At 38.8% G+C, this 16896-nt stretch overlaps 1 protein-coding gene across 1 annotated transcript in view; it reads left to right on the forward strand.

Moving 5' to 3' along the window:
- GPR158 (G protein-coupled receptor 158) overlaps positions 1-16896 on the forward strand; it is a 354431-nt gene that overhangs the window by 237675 nt on the left and 99860 nt on the right. The window contains exon 5 of the mRNA XM_006101994.3: positions 12660-12728. Within this exon, the coding sequence (XP_006102056.2) occupies positions 12660-12728 (69 nt within the window). The remainder of the gene's footprint in view (positions 1-12659; positions 12729-16896) is intronic.

Here is a 16896-nt window from a genome sequence, read left to right on the forward strand (position 1 = left end):
TTTGATGGGCTTTGAACAAAGAGTAGGAATTTTCTAGGTAAAAGAACAAAATCTGCAGTTTGAGGATTAAAAATGGGCATACTGCAACCAATATGAGGTTTATGGAGTGTTTAAGATGAAGCTGGGAAGATTGGCTGGGGCTTGAAAATGAAGAGCTTTAAATGCTGAAATAAGAAATTTAGGCTTACGTGTAACAAACCATCACAGGATTTAAGAAAAGAAATGACCTGGTTACATTTGTATCTTATAGAAATCTCTAGCTGAATGTGGAAGGTAACCTAGAATGTGTGAGACTGGAAATATAGAGACCATTTAGGAATGTGTGATAAAAGTTTCTTGGATAAATCAAGAAAAATATGATTTAAGACAGTGATTCTAGGAGTGGGAGAAAGGGAATGATTTCCAAAGATAGGAAGTAGAAATTACATGATATCAACTGAGGGATGAGAGAGAGGGAGAAGAGTCTAGCATGACTCTCAAGTTTCTAATTTGATTTTTTGGTCACATTGTGAAGCCATTATCAGAGAGAGGGATTTTGAAGAAATAGATTTAAATGGACAAAGATGAGTTTGGTTATAAACATGCTGAGATTGTCACTCATGAACCTCTAGTTGGAGTAGCCACATCTGGTCGTAAAAAGAGAGGTCAGAACTAGAGACAGGTTTGATTTACAACAATGAGGTGGTAATGAAGCTATATGAATAAAAGAGGTGTCCCAGAGAAAGGCTCTGAAGAAGAAAGGCAGACGCCTATTATATATCACCAAGAAAACCCTTCTTTCTTAATCTTTATCCAAAACTTGAATCACCTAAAATACTTGTATTTTGAGATTCAGGAATAGAAAGTAATCAATTACCCTCCTGTCCATTTGGACTGATTTATTTATATTGCTGGTATCAGGCGGACTAGTGTTGAAATGCCTTAAGGTAAGTTTTTCTCTATTTACAGCTTTCTGTGAGTCAGGAAGCCAGAAAATCTTTGTAAATTTTGCAAGTCTTTGAGAATAGCCTTCACTATATATGCTTTTAGACCACAGGCATATGATGAGAGTCTTGCTTTCCAAAAAGAGTGATTGAAAAATAGGAGAGTTGGAATACAGTTTAGACCATTTTTGAACTGATTTAGCTTTAATGGATTCATTTTGTTTTAATGTCTATCTTTATTCTCTCGGCAGCACTCAGTGTTCAGGGAAAAAATGACAGAAAATGTCTATCATTTTTATGTATATTATTTCAGAACTTTTAATATTTTATCGGGCATATGGCCCATTCAGGTTAATGGCTGGACATGTGATGATGGTCATTTTAATTACATAAGTTAAAAACATTCTATTTAATTATTTCAAAATGGAGGTGCTCAAATCAAGTTCTAGACTATTTTTTATTGAAACATATTTGACATATATCATATATGTCAAATATATATACACACACATATATATATATGTCAAATATATATATTTGACAGGGGCTATCACAACCAAACAGATGACTGAATGGAGGACCGAACAGGCTGAGTGGGGCGACAAGGCCAGCAAGGGGGTTAGTGAGGGATGACCAAATGACTGAGCAGCAGGCTGTGTGGGGCAGTCAGACATCCCTCAAGGGGTCCCAGATTGGAGATGGTACAGGCTGGCTGAGGGGACCCTCCCCCCATGCATGAATTTCATGCACCGGGCCTCTAGTCTATATATATAAAGAGCTAGGGTCCATAACGACCGAAGGCTTGACCAAACACTGGAAGTCAGGCATGTTCAGTCACCATGGCGACCCAGGACTGACTGCCAGGCTGCGGGCGTCTCAGCTAAGCAACCCAGCACTGACTGCTGAGGGGGCTGTGATCAGTCCCGGACAGAGGCCGGGAGAGAAAAGCAGGGTCTGATTGCAGCCCCCGTAGCAGTCAGTGCTGGGTTGGCATGGCAGAAGTCAGTTCTGTAGTCAATGAACATAAGGTCAATTAACATTGAGTGAACATAGGGTCAATTAATGTCTCTTTGAGAGGAACTGATAATATAAGGTACAGTGTAGAGCAATTATATTATTTCACATAAGCTCTTTTCAACTAAGGTATTTTCCTTTATTTAAAATGTATCTTTATTGATGAAAGTATTACAGATGTCCCTTTGTTTTAGTTCCCCCCCCCCATTGATCTCCTCCACCCCGCACCCACCCCTTCCAGGCCTTCACCAGATTATTGTCTGTGTCCATGGGCTATTCCTATCTAATACATAAAAATCTAGAAAGATTTAGAGAATATAAAATGAAATATATGCCAGGTAAATATTGAACAGAAGAGCTGAAGTTGCTGCATGAATACTGGATACAGGCTTGAAGCCAAAACACAACTCATGAGGTAAAGTTAGTCATTGTAACATAACAAAAGGTTCCTTTCACTAAAGAGATAAGATGGTTCCCAATACTTATACACATAATAGAACAGTGTGGGAGTTCAGAATGAGCCTCACCAAGATGTGTCTCAGTGGTATGCAGATTTTTGAGCTAAGGGCAATTTTAGCTTCAGGCTCAAGTGAAAATTCTGCCCCTCCCTTTAACTACCTAAAAAAAATTGAATTAGAGGCCTTGCCCATAATAACACATTTCCTGTATAATAAAAGGCTAATATGCAAATCGACTGAACAACAGAATGACTGGTCACTATGACACGCACTGACCACCAGGGGGCAGATGCTTAATACAGGAGCTGTGCCCTGGTGGTCAGTGTGCTCCTACAGGGGGAGCACCGCTCAGCCAGAAGCCGGGCTCATCGGTGGCTAGTGCAGCAGCAGTGGTGGGAGCCTCTCCCACTTCCACGGCAGCGCTAAGGATGTTCAACTGGGAGCTGGCCTAAGCCATCAGCTGGACATCCCCTGAGGGCTCCCAGACTGCAAAAGGGTGCAGTCTGGGCTGAGGGACCCCCCCTCTCCGAGTGCACAAATTTCATGCACCTGACCTCTAGTTGTATATATTTAAGGTATACAATATTTGATAGATTTATGCATTATAATACATAGTGGTATATTGACATTGGAGTGATAATTAGCACCTTTATCACATTATATTAAACTAGAGGTCCGGTGCATGAAAATTCATGCATGAGAGGGGGTCCCTCAGCCTGGCCTGCCCCCTCTCACAGTCCAGGAGCCCTCAGGGGATGTCCTACTGATGAGGCCTAAGCTGCAGTCTGGCCTCCCTCTGTGGGAGATGACAGGGCCGATCAGGGGAAGGCGCTGCCCATATCACCTCACTGCTGCTGCTGCTGGCACAGGCCGCCGTGGCTGCCTGCCCTCGGCCCTTGCAGCCTCCTTGGCTGCCTGCCCTCAGCCCTCACAGCTGCCTCGGCTGCCTGTCCTCAACACGTTAGGAAGGACGTTCAGCTGTCCGGTCTAATTAGCATATTATGCTTTTATTATTATAGATACCATTTCTTTTTAGTGATTAGTATAATTAAGATCTAGTCTCTTGGCAAGTTTGTTGATTATAATACAATATTGTTGTCTATATTCTAGTCTATTTTCTTGTTACATTTGGTTATTATAAAAAATGTGTCTGTCAGAAAAACAGTTGTAACAACTAGATTCTGATATGAATTGATTTGAATGTTCACCAGCAAATGGATACAATTTTTTTCTCTGTTAGCCATAAGACAAATCAGAAACTATTTGTAGTTGTAGTGATATTTTAAACTGGTACATAAGATAGGGAAGATAATCCAACAAAATCTCTGTCAGTTTTAATAATGGCAAATGGTGTTTTTGTTGCTTTACTTGTACTTAGGGTGCCCTTTTGGAAAAAGACCAGAGAGAAGAGTGACTTACTGACTGAAAGGTCATGAAAAATGTTATTTCAAATTTAAACACAATTGAAATAAATTAGCAGAAAGTTACTCATATCAGAATTGAATTTAAGAACTCCTTACATGGCAAAAGGGTTTATACCCAAGGAGAACCCACAACCAACTGAGCTACCCAGCCAGGGCCTAGAGTTTGAATTTTGAATTCCTATCTCCATCATCTTTGCATCTAAGTAGCAGTTGTTTCCCCACAGCCCTTTATAATCTACCTTTGTTTTTTGCTTGTCAAATACAATACTGCTTCCTCTACTTGCAAATAGGGGGCATCTCACACACCTCATTAATTCACTTATTACTGAAATGCTCATCATATTTTAGAGTGGAAACTTTTTTTGTGTTAAAATGTGGAATATAAAATAAGACATGTAAACAGGTCCTAGAATGTTTAGACTATCAAAATAGTAATGCCTCTTTGTTTTACACATTGTCTGGTTATTCCATACACCTCCAAGCATGCTAGAGAGGACAAATAATGTGTTAAAGACAAGCTTAACAGTCCTGAGCAAATCTGTTCCTGTTCTCACTTTTTTTCTTCCTGTTTAAGAAGATAAAGGAGATGCTGCTGTTATTTAGCTAACGTTTAATGGGATTCTAGTGCCTGTGAGTGAGCAGTGGTATTTTAGAGCAGTTACTTTTGCAGATCGCAGTTTTCAATATACCAAATTTAAAAAGAGAAAAATAAATTATGAGATTAGACAATGTTCAAACTATAAAGAAAGTTTGCTTAGATCTGCTTCTACTTAGTCATCAGATGAAACCAAACAATGATTTGTGAAGTCTCTTAAATGTCTCCAAGTATGGAGTACATTTATGTTAAAAAAAATGATAAATGTGAGACTAAATTATGTTTATTTTGAGTGTAACAAAGAGTGATATTTGAAAAAGTATGCAAAGTGTTTTACCTCTGAAATGTTAAATTATAAAATACTTAATATTTTGTATTTTTATTATTATCATTCCATTAGGCTTTCTTCATGAAGAGGAATTTATAATTTCAGTGATCTTTTTATTTGAAAAATATATCAACTAAATCAATACCTTTTTATCAATAATAGATGTCTAAGCAAATGACAGATTCTTTTTTCAGTAATTTCATGCCACTTTATTTAAAGATGTACAGTAATTCTTCCCATTGCAAGATCCTTTTTGTAATATCTCAGTATGTACCATTCACTTCTATATGCTTTTTTTTGACAGTTAGAGAATTTATCTCCATTAAGTGAACTAAGAGTTATCCTATTTAGTAATACAGTGGGGCCTTGACTTACAAGTTTAATTCGTTCCAAGACCGAGCTCGTTAAGGAGCTCATTAACTCAAATTATTCTATCAACTCAATGCAAAAAATCGGCGGAGAGACAGCTGGTATCTCAAAAAACTCGTTAGTTGGGACACTCGTAAGTCAAGGCGCCACTGTATTGAAAGAAAAGGGGAATTGAAAGTTTCAAATAGATTACAGAGAAGTAACAGCTACTTTTGCAAAGAAGCCATGAGGGAAATCAGGACAAATAAGGACATGACGATCCACATTTTAGGAATGCATTTTAGTCCCATCTTAGCAGAGGAAAGGGGAAAAGGAATGAGGAGAAATCTGTTGGAAGCGCTTTGGTATTAAATTGTTTTGGACATAAGCACAAAAGATGAGTCTGGTTAAGAAAGATTGTCCAGCCTGGCTGGTGTGGCTCAGTGGTTGAGCATTGACCTATGAACCAGGAGGCGACAGTTCAATTCCCATTCAGGGCATAGGCCCAGTATGTACCTCAGTTTCCTGCAACTTTGCCTCTGCAGTGAGAGTCAGCAACATTGAGCCATAAAATCAGGCACTGAACTTGTGAAAGATGAGACACTAGAGGGAACACCTCTTTGTGTTCACATTGTCTGAGACAAAGCAAAGAATTGGCAAGCATCTTATGTAAATACTACAAAAACAACCATGAGAAGTTTCTGCCAGCAACAAATGATAAACCATGTTAATAATGAATACTTGTTATTTCTAATTTCACATGTATAAAACATCATTAATTTTTCACCCTGGCTGGTGTGACTTAGCAGTTAGAGTATTGGCCCACACACCAAAGGGTCATGGGTTCGATTCCTGGTCAAGGGCACATACCTGAGTTGCAGACTTGATCCCCAGTCCCTGTTGCGGGTGTATGGGAAAGCAATCAATCAATGTGTCTCTCTAACAAAGGTGTTTTTCTCTCTCCTCTGTGTCTCTCCACCTCCTTCCTTTCCATTCTATCTGAAAAGCAATGGAAAAAATATCCTCGGGTGAGGATTAACGTGTGTGTGTGTGCGTGTGTGTGTGTGTGTGTGTGTGTGTGTGTGTATCCTATATAATAAAAGCCTAATATGCAAATTGTTTAACGGGAGTTCAACTGCTTGCTATGATGTGCACTAACCACCAGGGGGCTGCACGGAACATGGCAGGCATCTGTGACGCAGCGCTGGCAGTGGGCGGCAGTGGAGATGCTGCCAGCCCTGATGGGTCTCAACAAGAGTGGGACCACAGTGGGATGGTGGAGCAGGTGAGCGGGTGGTGCCAAGCCAAGGTATGTGTGAGCAGGGGCCCAATCGCCCTGCTGATTGCCCCACAGATGGCGACCAGTGGCGGTGGCAGGGGGTGGGGCTGCCACCCAGCTCCCAGGTGCTGAGAGAGCTGGGCGGGGGGCCTGGCCCGAACCAATCGCCCTGCAGATGGCAACCAGCTGCTGGCAAGCCCTGATCATCTGATCGAGGCTGGCCCCGGGGCTGGGATGGGGAACTGGGGGTAGGTGGTGGCAACCAACCTCCTGTGGCATCCGGGCAGGGGGCTGTGACCTCTTGCTGGCTTCCTGGGGGCGGGGGTGATGGGGACGGAGGTGTGGTGAGAATGTGGGGTGTCCACCGAGCTCGCTCTCACTCCCCCTGCTACCCTCCCCCGGGATGCCAGGGCTTGTGCTCTGGGGAAGCCCCTGCACTCAGGTGCTGGACGCCCGTGAGAAGCCTGCCCAGCACCTGTGTGGCCTCTTTCGGGTGAGCTGGGCCATAGCTGCCAGGACTGCAGGGGCCAGTCGGGCTCCCCTTGGGTTCATGCAGGAGCCAGTCTGCGAAGCTGGCCAGGAGAGAGCACGCTGCCCGCCCAGCTTTTGTGTGGTGCTGCTGGGGGGCCAGAGGCCCACGCTGTGCCCGGCCCACAGTGTCTGGCTGCGCTCACCCCATCTCTGCGTGGGGACTCGGGCACTGTGATTGAGGCGGAAGGGGGTGCGTTGGGGCCTGGGGACCCAGGTGCTGCCCAGGGCCTAGAGGTCAGCTAGGACCTGCCCTTCCATGCCAGACACTTGCACTTTGATTGTCAGCCAGGCCTAGGGACCCCACCTGTGTACAAATTTCATGCACTGGGCCTCTAGTAATTACATATATGTGTGTGTGTGTGTATAATTATATATACACTAGAGGCCCGATGCATGAAATTCATGCATGGCTAGGGTCCCTAGGCCTGGCCACTGGTCAGGGCCAATCTGTGGGGTGACCAGTGGGGCAACCGGGGGGCTCCCACTAACACCCGGTTTGGCTGGCTTGGCACTACCCACTCACCAGCCCCGCCACCTGCCACTGGTGCTGGTTGGGGCCCACGGGCGGGGGGCAGCTCCTGCATTGAGTGTCTGCCCTCTGGTGGTCAGTGCATGTCATAGCTACCTGTCGTTCAGCTGGTCATTCCACTGTTCAGTCGATTTGCATATTAGGCTTTTATTATATAGGCTACATATATATAATTATAATTTATTTTTCTATTTACTTAGTGTGCTGTACTGTTTTAAAGAATATGAAACTATGTATAAGTCACTTTGGACTTTATTTTTGGATAAACTTATTTTTCCAAAAGGTCTGAAAGTGCCCTGTTGCAAAATGACCCTATCAGATGAAAACGGACTTTCTTGTAATGTTTTAGAAATTAGAAAGAATTCCTAGTTAAGGCAATGTTATAATATCTTTCAATGTTTTACATAACACTTTCAAGAATTTTAAATTGACTGTTAAATTTTTTAGAATATCTGAACCCAACCCCTTACTTCTGGTTGATTTTTAAATACTTTAGTAGTGCTACATGTTTTGTTATTATACTATAACTTACTGGAGGCCCAGTGCACGAAACTCGTACACGGGTAGTGTCCCTAGGCCTGGCCAGAAATCAGGGCAGATCAGGACCTTCCTTCCGGCTACTGGCTGGGGCCTTCCTTCATTCCAGGCCACCCTCTGGTGGTCAGCAGATGTCATAGTGACAATCGAACTTCCAGTCTCTCAGTCAAACTCCCAAGGGGACAATTTGCATATTAGGCTTTTATATATATAGGTAGTTCTGTTCCCTTTAGTTTGGGTAAGGACACAACTGAGGGTCAGATAGGATGTAGAAAGGAAATCAAACTGACTTGGAGTCACTCACCAGCTGAGTGAGCTCAGGCAGCCGATTAACTTCATATCTTTTATCTGCCCATGAAAGACTGATGCTGAACTTCCATTGACTGAGTGCCTGTTCTTTGCCAAGTAGCATCATTTCCACTCTTTACAATGGTGCTGCAAGGTGGGCATGGTTACACCCATTTTATAAATGAAGACTGATGCTCAGAAGGTTAAGCAGTCTGCTCAAGGTCACACAGCTAATAAGCGAACGATGCTGATATTTTGAACCACCTGGATATAAAGCGCCTGTGTTTTATTCCATGAATTTATAATTCTCTGAATTATTTATGCTTAACTTAGGGGATCTCTCTCCTGATCACATTCCTCTGCTTTTTGGACCTTTTTCATTCTTCTGAAAAATGATATTGGGTTTAACTAACCATATTTTGGGAAATTGTTCCTTGACAATTTTTTCTGAATTCAATTGGATTGTCTATATTTCATCACAGATCTTCTTCAGACAAACTAATTGCATGCAGTCTGTCAAACTATAGATGTAGTCTATATTTACTCATCTATTTATATAATTATAAATAAAATTCTTGAAAAATAATATTCTCCTATCTCTCAATGTTAGGATTCTCTTCAGGACCATCTTTTACATCTTGCTTCCAATTTGTTTATGTGTAATTATTTAACCAGGTGTTTTTCAGGTTTTATCTGTAATTTTTCAGTCCATGTATTTCTCTATAGAAACAGGAGGGTTAAAAAAAAAAGCATAGCTCATGAGTCTGTTCTCCCCTAGTGTGGCTAAATCTTTTTGTAAATGATAAAGATTATAGTCTTGGTTAATCATCCAAACCTTTGCTAGTCCATTCCTTTCAGAGTCTTACTCTGTTCCTTTCTTATATTCTCATCAGACATTCTGAGGTTTAGCTATTTAAAAATATCTTCATATTGTTCCTTTTGTAATAGAAAGACACTTTAACTGTTACAAGGCTGAAGAAATTGACTATGATCCAAAATAGCTGCACTGTTTTAGCAAGATATACATTAATTTCCCCAGTGGTTAAAAACGTTAAAAAATAAATGAAGAAGTTAGTGAATACAGAATCCAGGAAGTAACAACAAACCATTTTAATTATTTTTAAAAATTCATACTTCAGCATTTTTATTATTTATTACTTCTGGTGACTTAGCTTCCTCTGGGTGCTTAAGTCCCACGTAAATCTTCTTGTGACAATTGTGTTTCATCTTATGCCTCTATACTTTGCATCTAAAGATTATAGAATTTAGAAATTGGCTTTGACATAATTTGGTAAAATTGGTGTAATAAGATTAACTCTTTTCTTTGGTCCACAGGTTTGCTCTCTGACTATCATAAACCTTCATAAGTCAGTTCTGTAAGTTTAAGAAATGAGGAAGGTGGAATGGAGGTGTCATTTATTCACCTCTATTGTAAATTCTGGAATTGTATTTATTAGGCTTTATGGAGTCTAAACTAGCGAGTTAGGCTGAAAGATAACTCCCTCAGCTTTCTATTCATCTCTAAGTATTATAAATATGCTGTTTGATAATTTGATACATGTAGTTGACACTGAGTACAAACTTATTAAATAGGAATTAGCTAGAAAGGGCTTTTCTTAGACTTCTTTGCATGTTATGATACCTAATGTAGAATTTTCTAGTTCAGTTGACATATTTTAGATAATTTTTATTTAATTTTATTTAATTAATTACTAAAATGTATATTGCACAGCAGTGTATGATAACATCTAAAAAGAAATTAAAATATGTGCAAAGTATTTCCAAAGCTGTTCACTTCTCTAGAAAAAAAGACATGGTTATCAGCTTGATATATATCCTCCAGACCCATATCTGATATATTTATATATAGAGAGAGAAAATTTATGGTGTTGATTTATGTGTATGTTTTTTACATAAGTAGTATAATACTGTACATTGTTGATTATCTTCAAGATAGTTTTTCAAGAGTTTTCCAGTTAGTAACTCTGGTTAAAAAAAGTTATGTGCTACCATTTTTATCTGAGACAAAACTATGAAAGAGATGCCTCTATTATTTTGCTCATTATCTCTCATCCATCTTTATTTTTCACACCCTCCTCTCTCCCATTCATATTTGGTGCCTCCCCTCTCCTTTCTATCCTATCACTTTAATTTGCAAGAAAATGATTCTTGTTCTTCACTTTGAACTGAGGTCAGTATATTGCTTACATATTTATTCTTTGGCAACAAGTAAAAAATTAAAGCCTTTGTTCTACTTAAAAGAACTTCCAATACCAATAAGAAAATGGGAAACTGTTTCAGGAAGCATGGGGTGTTTTTTTCTTTATCCCTAAAATCTCACCTATTAGGTACCTACTCATTCTGTGAGGCCATGAAGCCAGCTCTGCCCAAGAATATTTTGAAAGGAAAAGTCCACGTTTTTAATAGGCCTTACTTACGTTTGATTATGGAACCACTTAGTGGAGTTTGGTCTATAATTTTCAGTTTTGAGCTCTTCTGCCCAGCCAGGAATGAGGCAATGAAAGTGTTAGGTAGATAGCTCGGCATTGCCACATGAAAAAGAGATTGGTTACTGTATTTGCTCTGAGAATACGTAAAAGCAGGCACCAGTTTCATGTGGTTTTGATGGTTGTAGCAAGCTAAGAACCAACTGGCGCTGAGCAAAGAATGACTGAGTTCCCGCAAGGCTTTGACACTTTTAGGGCCATTTTGGATCCCAGCATTAAAATTTTTTGCCAAATACTAATATATACCTGTGGTTTTTAAATTTATCATTCTGGTGCTGCTTTCTACCATTGAATAATACATAACTACTTATTAAGTATCTGGCATGATGCTACCTATTTTGCATACTTCATATTTTATTAAACCTGTGAGAATTAATAAGGTAAGGATTAGGAAACCCATTTTATGGGTGAGGCCATTGAAGTTCAAGTGGTTGTTGTATAATTCAAGCTGAGATGAAGTGAACGCTAAAGTCTGTTATTTCCATTAAGCTTGCAGTTACTTTTCATATCCCTTTTTTCCAAATAATATAGATTGTTTCACAAGCAATCTTGTATAACATTTTAGACTCTCACTCTCAGTGTCATTTTCTTGGAAAGTTTAAAAAAAAAGCACAGATTACTCATAATTAGGTATGAATATATTTTGCCACCTTGGAAGTTCTGCCAGCACAAAACCCATTTTAAAGTTTGCTGATAGAAATTGCATTTTCAGTAAAAAGCACCTGCTAGCAAAAATAGGAACCGATAGTGAGAAGCCACTTGAATAATCAAGTCTGTTCACGGACTAAACTTGTTTCTTTATTCCCAAATTATTAAATTAATGGAAGTCCTAAGTTCTTTTGAGGGATTACATAAAGTCTTTCCTATTTGTCCAACAATGTCCTACCAGGGTTTTGGAAGAGGAATTAAATTTTCTTTCTCTGACTATCTGGTTAGCTGATATTTCTTTTTAAGTAATGAGCTGTTGTGGTTTGGTTTTTCAGCTTTTTGTTGTTGAAAAACTAATTGCTACTACCTCAAGTTATTTTCAGTTAAGATATCATATTTGCACCAGGTGTATACATTTTATGTGGCATTTAGTGAAAACACAGGGACCCTCAAATGACCTGTTTTTATCTTTGTATTTTTAATTGATATATTTACCCTATATTAATATTTAAACTCACCGAAGCAAAATTTATTATTACAAGATAAGATTGACTTTTTTGTCATTTTTTCATTTCATCTCACAGCTCAAAGCATTTTGCTTTGGGAAAATAATGCTATTTTGAGTCTAATAAAATATTTTATAAACTTTAAATATTCAGAACATTTATTTGAAAAGCAACTTATTCTTTTGAGTTGAGAATAATTTAAGCTTGTTTACAAGGTGAAATTCCTCTGTTATTTAGTGTGATTTCTATTATTCACATAGTGGGGCTCTGTTAGTGAGTCTGGGGACTATATTTTATCACTGAGGTGTCAAGACCTTGTGCATGTTTGTTTTACGCACTGAAATCATCATGTGGGTATTTGTGAAGAGGCTTAGGGATAGAGTTCAATATGCACTTGTAGCTGATGTTTCAGAAATACAGGCAAGATCTAATGAGTCAGTGAATCAGTTAGTTTGAAAGGATTTTCTAGATAGTGTTTCCAGCTGCTTAGACTGCTCAATAATTCAAATTTTAGAGAATAAAATTCCATGAAGGCATGAGAAAAGTTATTAAGTCTACCATCACCTTTGTAGTCCGTCTTTGCTTGTTTCAGTTATGTTCCCCTGTCTGAAATATTAGCCCGTTTTTCTTTATTTTCCCTCAAAGAATGCTGTTCTACTGGTTGAGGAATTGTCCCAATAGCATAAATTCTTCCATGCCTAGAAATGTGAGTCTAACAATGACACTTTTATTTTATTTTTTTAGAGCATCAGAGCATCGGGCCTTATCCTGTTGGAAACTATCCTTTTTGGGTCTTTGCTTCTATACTTTCCGGTAAGTAATATATTTGTATTTTAAAAGTATCCATTTATTTTATTTTGCTTATATACCTATATTAAGCTATATAATATAGATAGATAAACAAGGGTTTTATATATATTTAAACCCTGTCTCTTACATATTGGGTCCCCTTAGATAAGTTACTTAGCATTTCTAAACTTTGGTTTTCTCTTATAAAATGGAGCTAATTATACATTTCTTCCCAAGTTTGTGAGGAGGGATAAATGCTTAAATTAGTTACCATATGAAAGTCATGTTTGGTATATACACTTGGTTATATACATATAAATATTCATTTCTTTCTCCTTTGCTTGAATTAGAGCCGTGAGACACACCAGCCAGTTCATGCTGGAAAATAACAAATGGTTACACAGAAAAAGAAACCTAATAAGATAAATGTATGTGTGGTACTCATGGTACAGAGAATCACCACTCGTTCTCTCTATCACACTAGTAACATGTCTGTAAACAGAAGATAAGTATTGATTTTACTAATTTAATTCAGTCAGTTTGTATTCAGCAGTTATTGTGTATCAAGTGCTGTGCTAATTTCTGGAAATGCAGTATGAGAAGATAAACTTGATTTCTCCTCTAAAGAAGCTTACAATTTAGAGGAGGACGTGAGTAAGTACAGGTAATTATAATAAAATGTGACAAAAGCTGAGAGTGTAGTAAGGGCAGGATGTTGTGGAGGCACTTAGGAGAGACTTACCAAGTCGAGGGAATAAAATATCATTCTCTTCCTCCAAGCTTACCCCCTACAATCTGTCTATTTTCAAAATATCAGCCAGTTTGAATACCAAAGTTAGACCATGGCACTCCTTTCATCAAAACCTCCAAAGGTTCCCCATTTTACCTACAGTAAAAGCCAAAATCTTTAAGATGACTGCAAAAGCCGAACAGACTTGGATTTGCCCCTTCCACTACCTCATTTTGCAAATTCTCTTCTCTCCCTCAGTGTTTCCAAGCACTCTTAATCTATTCAGGTTTTCTACTTCATGAATTACATTTTATATTTCTACTTAAAATAGAAATTTATTAATTAGTTTTTTTCTATAAAATCATTCATATCATTCATATTGCATGTTTTCTAATTTACTAGCATCGAGTTATGCATACTAATAATAGAAGCAATATAATAATGAAATGCTCTGTTTATCATGCATGCCTGGTACTGTTCCTATATAAATGGCATGTTGTGCCTCATAACATTTAATCTTCCCCATAGAACTACTAGGCAGGTATTTAACCAGTCATAGAGTCAGCCAAATAGAAGTGAAAGATCTGAAATGACTTCAGTCATTTGAATAATAATTTTAATCATTTGAATATCTGTTGTTGCTGCTACCATCATCTTTTTCCTGAATTTCTGCTATTTTAAAATACATTTCTACCCAGTAGCTAGAGGGATATTTTAAATATCAAGTGTAATCTGTCACCTTTTTGAGGGCTTCTCAGTGTTCTTAGAATAAAGATCAAAACTCTCAACATGGTTTATGATGTAATAAATACTGTGGTCCTTGCCCACCTCCCAGTCTCATCCAATACCCAATACCACTTTTCTCCTAGTTTTCTGCACTCAGCACATGACCAACCTTCTTTCACTTGTTAAATGGAACATGATCTCTCTTATGGTAGGCTCTTTAAAGATGTCCACAGTTCTAATCCTTGGAACCTGTGAATAAGGCACTTTACACGCTAAAAGGTACTACGCAGTGGACTACTGAGTGAGGTTATACTGGGTAAGCTTAGAACTATACCCTAAATTAGTGGCTTTTTCCCTGTGGAAATGGCCTCCAAAGAATCTGCTTGGAGAGCCACGGCAGAGGCTGAGGTGGTAGCTGGGGAGGTGAGACCCGCTCTGCCCTGCTCACCTCCACTCGGCAGAAGCTAAGATTCAGCTGCCCTGGCACCTGCTGAACCCTGGCACCAAGGACCTAGGGCCGTGGGACTGTGTGGGTGGGAAGGGCCCAAAAGACGGCACCTGAGAGCACGGATGGGCACCTTGGGCTGGATACCAAAAACAAGAACCTACTTCCCCCAGTTGGCATGGAATTCCTCTAAGAAGCCTTCCTGGATTGACTGAAAGATGAAACTAAATTCTAGCAAGTTGATTGCCTCCTCCAAGAAGCCTTTGAGCAGGATGGAAGTGGGGAGGCCCCAGCCTCAGCCTGGGCAGCCCGTTTCACTGCAGCTACCAGGGGTAAGACTTGGCTTCTCCATTACTCCCTTCCTGCTCCACCTGGTTTCTCCTGTTCAGCTGAGCTGCGATTCCTTTGAAATGGAAGTTCTTTCTCCCAACAGAGACCATTTTCATTTAAAAACAATCTGCTTGATTGTGAAAGATTAAGAATGATGGTCCTTATTTATATTACTTATGTAGTGCTTGTAGTTAGGCAATAAAAACACACTGTTTGGTGTTATTTTTGAAAAATATATTGTTTTTATTTTTAAAGAGAGAAGAAGGGAGAGTGAGAGAGAAAGAGAAACATTGATGTTAGAGAGAAATATTGGTGTTAGAGCAAAATATCCATTGGCTCATTCTACACGCCCTACTGGGGATGAAGCCCACAACCCGTGCGTGTGCCCTGACTGGTAATTGAATCAGCAATCTTTCCGTGTATGGGATGATGCCCAACCAACTGAACCACACCCACCAAGGCCTTTTTAGTGTTATTTTGGAGTGTTAGTTAAAGTTCAGTTTATTTTTATTTACGATTCATATTTATTCAAATCAAGTGGTCATATTAATGAGCATGTGCCTAAAATCTGTGGAAGAACTTTAAAGTCTCCTAAATAGAATAAGTACTCTAGAAAAGAAGGACATTTCAAAAAATGTAAATGTTAGGCTCCTAAATGTTCACAGCATTTATTAGAGACCCATGCATTGACTGGGATCCAGTTTTGAAATACATCTGATATGCCTGTACCTATGATGATATCAGATACAGAGAAAATGGAAATTTAAAAGGAATATAAAGATAGCACTTATGCTTGATAATTGTAATATGCCTGGGAAGGGAAAAAACACACACACACAACAGAAAAGAAGACTTACCAAATAAATTTTGTCCAACAGAAACATTAGGATGCCTCATCATGTTGACTTTATGCTTCACTGGCTTTGTTTTATCTTTCACAACATAAATTTTCTCTGTAATGGCTGGGATATTAATGTGTATCTCTCAAGTTCTCACTTTATACCTTGGTTTCAAATAAGTTCATCTGCATGCTTTGTAGACAGAAAGGGCCAAATTATGTAATGATGATTTGAATGTAGCATAAGATATAGGGGGAGAAAGGAGGTTAAAATGAACTATTGATTGAGTCTGGGAAGCAAAGTGATTTTATTTTAGGTGACAGAATGGGAGACAATGTCTCAGAAATTGACAGGAAAGTCTGGCTACATGGGGTGTGCATATGTGCATGAGTGTATGTGCATAAAGCATTCTTGACAAGAAGAGTAACTTGGTCATTGGACCAGGGCTCATTGGCTTCTTTGGGTTTTGCAGAAATTAAGCTTATAACTTTTGGCTCAAGTTTTTGCTACAAGAAGGATCTCTTTATTACATGATAAAGGTGACTAAGTAAACCTAATATAGCCAAAAGTTCTAATCATTTGCTTGTGTAAATGTGACCTATACATTTCTAATTTGTTAAATATATTACCTACTTTCTCTATTCCTGGTGTGGCCTATACCAAAATTGCTCATGAAAGTTTTACTGGGGGTTGCTGTTTTTGAAAAAAATGTACTTGAATGAAGTAGAACTATTTTTAGGGCCTGGTAACTCCATGGAGGGAGACTGTGGGGATAGTCACTGTTCTACTGCGTTGTTATGCAACCAGCCTTTTCTTCTTTCTAGGCTGCATATTGTTGTTCAGATTTGCAAGAATTAAGTTTATTTTTGCCTTTTCTAAGCAGTCTTAGACTACAGACTATTTTATAACAATGCTTATATTAGAAAGTCTAAATTAGAGATTGTCATCATTGTGCAGATGAGGACAAACCAAAACCTGACTAAATTTAACATCATTATAATAGGACAGCACAGAGCCAAAGCATTTAAAACATTTTCTTACAGTTCTCAAGAAATTTATGATTTGAAGTCCATATATTTGTGAACAAATGATTAATCTTCATAATCACTTAAGAATTTTATA

Source organism: Myotis lucifugus, unplaced genomic scaffold, assembly GCF_000147115.1.
Source record: "Myotis lucifugus unplaced genomic scaffold, Myoluc2.0 scaffold_390, whole genome shotgun sequence".
NCBI lineage: Eukaryota > Metazoa > Chordata > Mammalia > Chiroptera > Vespertilionidae > Myotis > Myotis lucifugus.